The following is an 11088-nucleotide window of genomic DNA, read 5'->3' as shown; positions in this document are numbered from 1 at the left end:
CTCTCTCTGCCCTTTCCCTCTCACACTGTCTCTCTCTCTCTCTCTCTCAAAAATAAACAAACATTAAAAAACAAAGTTTGTTTTTTAAAGAATATTAAAATATTAAGAATAATTTATTAAAATATTAAGAATATTTTAAGAATATTAGAAAAATATTCTTAATATTTTAATATTCTTTAACATTAAAGAAATTAAAGCCTGAGTAGCTCAGTTGGTTAAGTGTTCACCTTTGGCTCAGGTCATGATCTTGCAATTCATGGGTCTGAGCCCTGCATTAGGCTTTGTGCTGACGGCTCAGAGCCTGGAGCCTGCTTCAGATTCTGTGCCTCCCTCACCCTCTGCTCCTCCCCCGCTCATACTCAGTCTCTCTCTCAAAAATAAATAAACATTAAAAAAGAAAAAAATATTGAAAGTTTTGGGGCACTTGGATGGCTCAGTTGGTTTAGTGACTGACTTCAGCTCAGGTCATAATCTCACAGTTCCTGAGTTTGAATCCAGTATCAGGCTCTCTGCTGTCAGCCCAGAGCCTATTTCATATCCTATGTCTCCTTCTCTCTCTGCCTCCCCCAACCCCTCTCAAAAATAAACAAACATTAAAAAAAATATATTAAAAGTTTTCAAAGTTTTGAAGCAAGGTGACTCCTTCTGTTCAGCAATATGTATATTTTATTTACTTATAAGCTTACTTATTTATTTATTTTGAGAGAAACAGAGTACGAGCAAGGGGGGTGGGGAGAGAGGAAGAGACAGAGAATCTGAAGCAGACCCCACACTGTCAGTGCAGAGCCTGATGTGGGGCTAGAACCCACAAATTGTGAGATCATGACCTGAGCTGAATCCAAGAGTTGGTCACTTAACCAACTGAGCCACCCAGGTACCCCAGCAATATGTAAATTTTAAAATGCTGACTTTTTATACATTCACACATTCCATAGCATTTTTAAAAAACAGAAAAGGATGTACTTCTAACTTTTAATTCAAAACTGGGCAATGTATCACTTCTCCAATGTCTTGGTTATGTCCATTATTCTACGTGCTTTGTGAACACTAGAATTATTACCAAGACTATTAACAAAATGCAAAGGAATAGCAATACAGAACCTATTCTGTATTGGTTTCTATCTTCTCACAGGCACATACAGACACTCATGACTTAAGAGAATCAGGAAAACAAAAGTTTGGACATCTTTTTTATCATTTGCTCAAGATTAGAATGTACTTCAATTTAGTTATAAATAAAATACTCATGGCATAGCAAATGGTTTCTCAATTTTAAAACAGCACCCCTCCACGGGAAGGCACCTGTCCTGGATCACTATCATTATGAACCTTCAGGGAAGCCAAGTTAGTTTCATTAAGGTGTTCCTGTAACTCTGCTCACAGAACTAGGACCTGCCACTGGAAAGGCATCATGGTCTATAGAACCTGTCAGGAGCAAATGCCATCACCAGCAGATTAATTAAAAATCAAAACAAACAATAACACTTAGATCTCCTAAGGAAGACACAGGTGCGTAAAACTAATGATAGAGACAGCAGGAATAACATGACTGTGCTAGAGCAGGGGACTGCTACAGCCCGACTGACTGACTGAGTAAATAAATAAGTGGCCGCATTTTCTAGCATTCCAAAGTAAATAAAAAATATACAGTCCTTAATACAAATCTTTACTAAATTTTCTAGCCTATGAGACCTCTAGAAAGATTGGCTTTGTAAAATTACAGGTCTCTTGGGATTATCCACTTATTTTTTTTCTCTCTCTAGGTAGAAAGATAGCCTTACCTTGTGAAGAGAGGAAGGAAGTAGGGTTCAAATTTCTGATCTTAACTAATTATCTCTGGAGTGTTATAGAAGAGAATGCCATGTGGGGACTTTTTTTTTTTTTTAACCATATGCTTCCAAATACAGCATAATTTATTCTGCCTCAAATCCATCAGGTAGAGTATGCTAACCAATGTAACAAATTCTCCAAAATACTAATATCTATTAAACTCATCATCTTTTTTCTCTTTTTTTCCTACCATGAACCTTGAATATATGATGCCTTGGTATCCTCTTCAAAGTCAGTTTTCTCATTTATCCTCCACACCTAATAATACTATTAATTTTTTTCTTTACACTGTGTGCATATCTAGCCCTTCTCCACCTTGCCACCAGACCGGTTCAAGTCTTTACTGCCACTCACTGTCTTCACTATGAACAGCATGTGAGTTGGCCTTCTTCACCCTAGACATTTCTGTCAATCTACCTATCACTGCTATGTAGAGATTCTTTCCTTAAAATCATTTTGACCAGGCTAGTTCTCTCCTCAAAAACCTTTACTTTTCCCCCTTCTTGTGTTAAGTTTTAAGCCTAAATTCTAGTCTGAATTTCAACACTCTTCACTATCTGGTTTTACACATGTTACTTCTCAACTTAGATTAGCCTCTATTCACTATCTCTCAAATCTACCATCCCATCCCCTTGGTTTGTGCTATTTCTCCCTACCACCCTACCACCCCTCATCATGCTTTTTATTCCCTGGGCTCATCCAGACTCTTGAATTCATATCCCATTTCTTCATTAAATGTTCTTGACTATATACTCACTATTCTTCCCTTCTGCAGTAAACATGATAACATTTATGTCCTTCTCACATCATTTAAAATATTATGTCATAAGTTGCAGACTATTTTTAAATTGTCTGCCATTGTCTCATTGGTTTAATGCTACTTTTCTAAATGGAAATCACAGACTTCTATATTTGATATTACCTAGTAAAGTGATGAGCAAATGGCAGGGGCTCTAAATGATCTGTAGCTTGATTTTTTTTTTCAAGGCTGGTCCTGAAACAGTCCACGTCAGTTTTAACCCCATGCGTCTGTACTGAATGCATGTACATATTTCCCTGATGTGGTAAGATAATTTACCTGGAGAAAAATCCTTAATTTAACAGTCCAAGTGTTGGAAAGCCTTATAATTAACCAAAAGATCCAAAGAAACCAGCTCAAATAGCATTGTCATTGAACAGCAGGAGTCAAATCATACCCAGTAGAGTCGGAGGGGGGGGCAGAAGGGGATGACCCAGATGTAAGGGCGGTCTCTGCTATGGAGGCCTCCTCCTGTGGTATTGGGTGGTGTTCAAAGAACTTGGAGACAAACAGCAAACTGTGAGGCAAAAACAAAAACAAAACAAAACAAACCTAACTTGTGCAAAACCCAGAAGCTTCACACATCAGAATACATTATAGAGTGAACAGAAATATTTGAGATCAAATTCCATTTTCACAAATGACTGTTAAATTTAATTAGTCATATTTTTGCCTAATGGCTTATTTAAAAAAATTATATTGTACTTTAAAAGGCAAACTTATAATCTAGAACTAATTCTATCTAGCAAATTTCTATATATTAGAGGGGAAAAAACATGCTTTATGGTTAAGGAATTAGAAGAAAATGCATCTACTGTTAGGTTATATTACATCAAATGTACTTTAAAGTACAGAGTTGAATTCTCTGTGCTCAAGTGATCAAAAAAGTAATCAGACCTTAACGGTAGGATCAGCACAACAACATTGAAAAAGATTACGGAGACTCAGTCTGATCTATTAGAGAAACTCTAGCATAAAGCAAATAGAAGTTTTAGAAATATACACTGGGTACAAAGATTTTATATATTACTTTCAAATAAACTGGGCAGGGGAGGTTGAAAGAGAGAGAAAAGAGAGAGAGAAAACACGTAATTTACAAAATAGTGACAGGATCAGAGCCCCTGATCTTTGATCCAAAAATATAGTTAACTTAATTGAAATCACACCTACTCTCCTCCCAAAAACCATCTATCAGTGATGTCTATGGGCAAGGGAACTTTATTCATTAGGAGAGAATATAATGCATAAATGAAATGTATAGCTGAATCAGAACTACAATTTGGGGGAGCAGTACTGGCTATACTATATAGTATTCTGTAGCCACCCTTTCTTAGTTCCCCCATAATTCTACTGGACAGAAAATTCCCAGACTCTAAGATACTCTAGTTTCACATTAAGAAAAGTTAAATGTAAAACGGTAGACAGAAAAGAGACTTTTTTAAAAAAACTACTTACTCAAGTTGGTCATAATTAACACACATCAGTGGAACCTCTGTACTACAGCGCTGGTGAAATTTATAACCACACGTTTGACAGCGAAAACCTTGGAAAAGCAGCTTTCGACAAAAGTCACAAAATGCTAATGTGAAAAAAGTTTTCCGTACCTGCAAAGTAAAAACATCAGAGAGCATTGTAAAAACTTTCAAGAATCTTTTTAGAAATCAACTTATTTGCTTAAAATAACAAATCTTTAATCTGTTCATATCATGAGAACTGCCTTACACACGAAGATACTAAAATGAAGACTGGGGGTTCAAGACCATAGATGGACTATATGTATTTATGTCCCACTCAATATCCAATTAAAAAACTCAGAGTCAAGAAGATGGAAAGTGAATATAAAAGACTGAAAACTATTTTCAACTTGACTCCATGAAAGTAAAAGTAGAGACGACAAGTAGGGAACAGGGGTGTGGGGGGAGGGAGGTGAAAGGAATGGTGAGGCACACTTGAACAACTATACAACCAAAGGAGTTAAGCAACGCTTGTTCCTGCTGACAGAACAAGAAACAACGGTATATTACTTAAAGTTATAAAGATATCTGACAGAGAAACCTGTCTACAAAACAAAGAAACCAACAAAAAACCCTAAAATTCACATTGAAGGAGAGAAGAAAGATGGTTGGAACACTACAAATGAGCTAATTCTCTATAAAATCAGTGATCAGTAAATGACAGCTGAGGTTGAGAAAGCAAGGAACTCTGGCTTGAAGTTATTACTTAGTAAAAGGCAAAAAATCACCCAAAGAGCTTTAAAACAGAAACAGACTAGGATAAGGGATAGGAAAACCATCTAAAAGACAATAGGAACCACTTTTAACAAATTATCAGAGGATTAGAACACCTAAATGCACTGTGAACATTCCTCCGTGGGAAACTTAAGAATTCACCTCAGAAGGCAACTGATCTACAACATGGGTCACATAAAAAGAACTGCGTGATAACTACTGAAGCCAGAAATTATTTTTAGACTATTTGTTTTATGTATAGAATAAGCAGAAAATATAAGAAACATAAATATCAAAATGTTAACAAAGGCTACTTCAGAGTGGTGAAAGCATGGGTGACTATTTTGTCCTTTGTCTTTCCTATATATTCTCAGTTCAGTTCTGTCTCAGACAGTTTTAATCACAAACAACAGTAGGAAGTATACTTTACACCATGATCCAGGACGTACCTATATTCATGTTAACAGTATATACATTGAACATATAAAATGTACATCAGAACTTTCTATTACATGCAAATGCCTTTCATGAACCAGTAAGTTGATTTCAATACCCACAGTTTACGAAACTCTTTTCAATAAACATGAATTTAACAGGATAAAAAGTTATTTAAAAATAAGCTCTCATCAAGAAAATGGTATATTGGCACATGACGCATTCCAGCTTTTTGAGAACATGCAGGTAATTTCAAAAGTGGCTCTTGCTTTCTTCACCTAAAAAGGTCTATGTATCACTTCCTAGAGAATATAAAAGGCAACTACTTGTTTTTAGCTTTCTTACTTTTCCATCTGTCTCTGGATATACAAGGAATTAGAAACTCTTTAACATTTATGTGGCCATTACTCGCCAACACAAGGATTTTTTGTATTTCTTGCAGAATCTCAGAAAGTAGAGCACAGAAAATTTCCAATCAGGTTCACAGGAATCGTTTTATAGTCACCTGATCCTCTTTGCTAACCATTTCTCACTCGTCTGATAATCTGTTTCATGAAGCCCTAATTTCTTTTTTCTTTTCTTTTTTTTAAATATTTTATATATTTCTGAGAAAGAGAGAGAGAGAGAGTGAGTGTAAGCAGGGGAGGGTCAGAAAGAGAGGGTGACACAGAATCTGAAACAGGCTCCAGGCTCTGAGCTGGCTGTCAGCACAGAGCCCAACGCAGGGCTTGAATCCACGAACTGTGAGATCATGACCTGAGCCGAAGTTGGACGCTTAACCAACTGAGCCACCCAGGCACCCCATATATTTCTTTTTTTCATTAATCTACTCACTTGCAGTCTTTCTTCCCGTTACTGACTTCTACTTGAAACCTATGTGTATCAGGCTGTTTGTGTACATATAGGTGGAAAAAAACCCACAAGGCAGGAGAGGAGGAAGAAGGGAAGCAGAGAGGAATGGAAATGAGCAAAAGCAAACGTGGGTGTGTAGGGGTATAAACTGTGACATACACTTGAATACAGGAGTGTACTTCTGTCAATACAAGTGGGCAGAGGAAGGCAGATTTTCCTATTTTTCTACCTTTCCTGCCACCTCCACCCTGTCATTCCAAGGGACTCCTGGGATTCAGGCAAATACCAAAGGAATTGCTGTTATAACAGATTCTGAAGAATCGGGAGACATAAGCAGCTTTCCTTGAGTAGCCAGCAAAACCCAGCACAGAGAAGCGAAGAGAGGAATTATTTCCCTTTCTTAAGCAAAACACAGGCTTTTCCTCTGCCTATACACGGTACTCAGAACAACTATTCTAAAACACAAATTCAATCCCAGGTCTCCCCTGTTCACAATCATTCAATTTCCAGTGATTTTGGAGAGACGTCCAAATCTTTAACGTGCCTTACAAAGACTCCGACGAGCTAGACTCTTCTTACTCTAGCCCAAACTCTCCCAGCACTGTAACAACCCCCTCTCCAATTTTATACCATCCCCTGAGCTTCCTTCAGGGCTGATGAGCACCATGCTTTCTCACTGTTCCTTCTGTTGGAAGTATTCTTCCTCATTCATTGGGCCTTAGCTTAGATATTCTTCCTTTGGGAACCTTTCCTGATGCTCCAAGGCCAAGGTAGGAGTCTCCACTCTGTGCATCTACTGTACTTTATACATACACAGTGATTAACAGTGTTTATCAAATGTTCTTATCGAATTATCTGTCTCTCTAGTCTAAGGTGAGGATATGGTTTTTCTCATTCATGGTTATAGCCCCAGATCAGAAACAGTGTTGGCAAATGGGGATTCTCAATAAATATTTACTGGCAAGTCTCCAACTGTGTTGTGAAGATTTCAATACTCTGGAACCAGGCTGCAGTTTGTTTTCATTATTCTCTTGTGGCAAGGACCTTCCTGAGGCATTAGATCTAACATTAGATCTTTCACCTCCACTTAACTAATTTCTAGCTAAGAAGAATAATTAAGAAAAAGAGTACTAAGCTATACTGTTTTGGGATTCTGAAAACTTAAAATTATCTTCATATGTATCCACCCTAAATTCGACAAATTAAAAAAAAATCAATAGTAATGAACTTGCTAGGTCATCATTACAAAACTACTTGGTACATAGTAAATCTGACTGACAACATTCATCAGCCTAGGGTGGGCTCCGAGCCTGGAGCCTGCTTCAGATTCTGTGTCCCCCTCTCTCTTTGCCCCATTCTCCACTCACTCTCTGTCTCTCTCTCAAAAATAAACATTTGGGGCACCTGGGTGGCTCAGTCACTTAAGTGTCTGACTTTGGCTTAGGTCACGTTCTCACAGTTTCTGAGTTTGAGCTCCATGTCAAGCTCTGTGCTGACAGCTCAGAGCCTAGAGCCTGCTTCACATTCTGTGTCTCCCTCTCTCCCTTTCTCTCTGTCCCACCCCTGCTCATGCTCTCCCTCTCACTCAAGACTAAGCAAACATAAAAAAATTAAAAAATAAATAAACATAAAAAAAGATGTCTTATTTATTGAAGCACAAAGTATTTGCCACTAATGAAGCCCTGAAAGCACAAACCCCAAAGAAATCAGCTCATCATTCATCTGCTTTAGGAGTCCAGCTGTAACTGATCACCAAAGCACATGGCAAAGCACTTGATGCCCAGAGGTTAGCAATAACTATTTCCATCTAGAAAAGACAAACTATTGTCAAAATTCCATATATAATAGAAAGAAGTACATTTCTGCCTTATAGATCATTCTACTCCTGGCTTCTGCCTATCCTTTAGAGGGTAAGCTCTCAAACTCTGGGCACTATATCCTCATCTCTAAGGTGCAGATTCCTCATATTCCAGGTCTCATGCTGGTGAGACTTAGCTTTAGGCTAGATTCCAGCAAATGCAAACCCCAGATGAAGTGAGAAGTCCTCAAGGAGAGCTACTCCACTTCCATTAACTCATCATTCAGAAACATTTATACAAGTGTATCAAGCTGTATGCAAAAATTCTGTTTAGGTCTGTACAAAATTGATTTATAAGTACCTTATATGTCTATTAATACAGGATGGTTAAATATGGACTATTATGCAATCACTATAAACATAAAGCTAGGTGTACTGATGTGGAAAGAGATCTATGATGCACTGCTGAATTTTTTTTTTTTAAGGTGAAGTACATCATACAGAATATGACTCCATCTTTAGCTTAAGGAAGAAAAGGGAAGGGAAAGGGAGGGGAGTGGAAGGGAGGGGAGGGAAGAAAAAAAGAGAAAGGAAAAGACTTTGGGCTCACATGCATAAGCACACATTTTTATACACAGAAAGAGTTTAGAAGACTACAAAATCACTAACAAATGTTTACCCTAGTAGGTATTTTCATTTTTTTACTTGATATATTTTTGTGCCATTCAAATTTTCTTTCTAGTTCTTCAAAAAAAATTTTTTTTGAGAGAGAAAGTGCATGCACGCAGGGGATGGGCAGAAGGAGAGGGAGAGAGTGCATCTTAAGCAGGCTCCACCCCATAACTGTGACAGCATGATGGAGCCTAAATCAAGAAGTGGATGCTTAACTTACTCAGCTACCCAGATGCCCCTTCTTTTTAGTCCCTTGTAATGAAAGATATCTATTGCTCTTTCAAATTAAAAAGAAAGTATATGATTAAAATAAAATTCTAGTTTAAATACAAGGTTTTTAAATAACTGATTTTAACACAGGTAAAATATCAATCCCTAAATTACTCATGCATATTGCATATTCCTTAAGTAAAAATTCATGCACAAGAGCCTGAATGTTTTTGACATTTAGAAAAAATGCACAAGTACATACAAAGTTGTGAGTTGTAAGTGGAACATTTTCCAACACTTCTACATGCAATTCCTCTCCGGTGAGCCAGGAAATATCAGTGTCCCAGCCAATTGGTTTCTTCTCTCTGAAAAGTGTAGACACAGCCTTTCTTGGTTAGCATACCTAAAAATCTTCACATACCTCATGCTGAAGATATGAAAATTGGTTATTGAGGGGCTAGTAATGGTGAGGGAGGTTTGGCTCCCTGATCTTCCATCGTTAGAAATTTAAATGGCAATAAATTAATTTTTAAGTTTACCCCAAATAAATGTATCACTCTTGGACAAACAGCAGGGTAAAGAGATGTACTCTTTTCTTCAAGTCAGCTCCAGAAAAGACCTACAACAGCAGAAAATTGATTGTTCCTAGGGTTCCCCCTCCAAAAAAAAAAAAAAAACAGCCCCTCAGGGGACACCATGCCCCAAAAAGGGTATTTTTTTTAACAGGGTTCAAAATCTGGGGGGTTTTGGCACAATTTTAGACACTTTTCTGAAAGAAAAATAATTTAATATGAAATGTTAATTTTGATAAGCCTTTTGTGAAACTATGAGTTTATATTAAAAATAGGGACACGGGGAAGAGTCCATTATTCAAATAATTAAGTCACACCCTAAACAGTTCAAAAATTTTAAGATTCTCAAACATCAAATGAAGTCATTTGATCAGAATAACAAAATACTACCACCACACAAAATTATCTAGTATTAACTCCTCAAAAGGCCGGCAAGTTTTTTTAAGCTAACTTAATTTTTTTTGTAAACTTAAATTTTAACACCCTAGATTTGGGTAAAGATGCTACAGAAAACCCCAGAGTTCAATGTCTGAGGTTTTTTTTGCCTTTGTAAAACAAAATTTCACATCACATACAAACCATACCCATCCTGAATTCTGTAAACAGCACAGCACTCTGGGATTAGACCTCTCATCATCAGAGCTTTCTTTAGACTGTCCCGGACTGTAACTCCACATCTTGCGGGTACCTATGGTATCATAAATATATGATATGAGGTAAAAGGAATAAATTCTCTATTTTTTGTATCATTTCAAAACAGCTCAATACTTTATCCTTATAATACCTTTAAAATGTCATATGGATTACTATGTCAGATACAATATTGTTTATAGAGCTAACTTAATATTAAAGTAAAATTATGACCCAAGTATCTACTATTCATCAACTTAAAGCAAAATTGATTTTGCTTTTTATTAAAATTATGAAATATTTTGTACATATAAAAAGAGAATAGACAAGTAGAACAGATTCCTATATACCCACAACTAAGAAATAACAAGTCAACATTTAAAGCAAAGTCATTTTTTAAAATTTGAATATAGCTGACACACATCACATCAGTTTCAAGGGTACAACAGTGTTTCAACTTCTCTATACATCATGCTGTGCTCACAAGGTAGATGTAGGTACTGTCACCATACAATATTATAGTAGTATTATGGACAATATTCTTTATGCCTTTCATCACCATGACTTATTTTTTCCCCCATGACTTATTAATCCCATTAACTGTATCTCCCCCACTTCCCTTCACCCATCTTCCCTATCCCTCTATTCTCTGGCCCTCTGGCAGCCATCAGTTTGTTCTTTCTAGTTCTAGGTCTGATTATGCTTTGTGTTTGGTTATTCATTTGTTTTATTTTGTAGATTCCACATGCAAGTAAAATCATATGGTATATGTCTTTCTCAGTCTGATTTATTTCACTTGGCATAATACCCTCTAGATCCATCCATGTGGTTGCAAATAGCAAGAGCTCATCTTTTTTTTTTAAATACTTTTTTTATATTGATTCATTTTTGAGAGAGAGAGAGACAGAGTGCAAGCAGGGGAGGGGCAGAGAGAGAGGGAGACACAGAATCTGAAGCAGGCTCCAGGCTCCAAACTGTCAGCACAGAGCCCAACGCAGGGCTTGAACTCATAGACTGCAAGATCATGACCTGAGCCAAAGTTGGATGCTTAACTGACTTGAG

The 11088-nt window shown here is 37.0% G+C and overlaps 1 protein-coding gene across 3 annotated transcripts in view; it reads right to left on the bottom strand.

Moving 5' to 3' along the window:
* The window catches only part of BRAF (B-Raf proto-oncogene, serine/threonine kinase), a 150718-nt gene that overhangs the window by 63681 nt on the left and 75949 nt on the right, over positions 1–11088 (bottom strand). For all 3 annotated transcript variants that reach the window (XR_013339405.1, XM_077781067.1, XM_077781068.1), the window contains exons 4-7: positions 9981–10084; positions 9087–9189; positions 4085–4233; positions 3027–3146 (exon numbers count right to left, since the gene is read on the bottom strand). Coding sequence is in view for 2 of the 3 variants with exons in the window: in XM_077781067.1 (XP_077637193.1) it covers positions 3027–3146; positions 4085–4233; positions 9087–9189; positions 9981–10084 (476 nt within the window). In the remaining variant the exon portion in view is untranslated. The remainder of the gene's footprint in view (positions 1–3026; positions 3147–4084; positions 4234–9086; positions 9190–9980; positions 10085–11088) is intronic.

This window comes from Crocuta crocuta, unplaced genomic scaffold, assembly GCF_008692635.1.
Source record: "Crocuta crocuta isolate KB4526 unplaced genomic scaffold, BGI_CrCroc_1.0 scaffold228, whole genome shotgun sequence".
Classification (NCBI taxonomy): Eukaryota; Metazoa; Chordata; class Mammalia; order Carnivora; family Hyaenidae; genus Crocuta; species Crocuta crocuta.
This window is presented reverse-complemented; position numbering and strand designations above follow the sequence as displayed.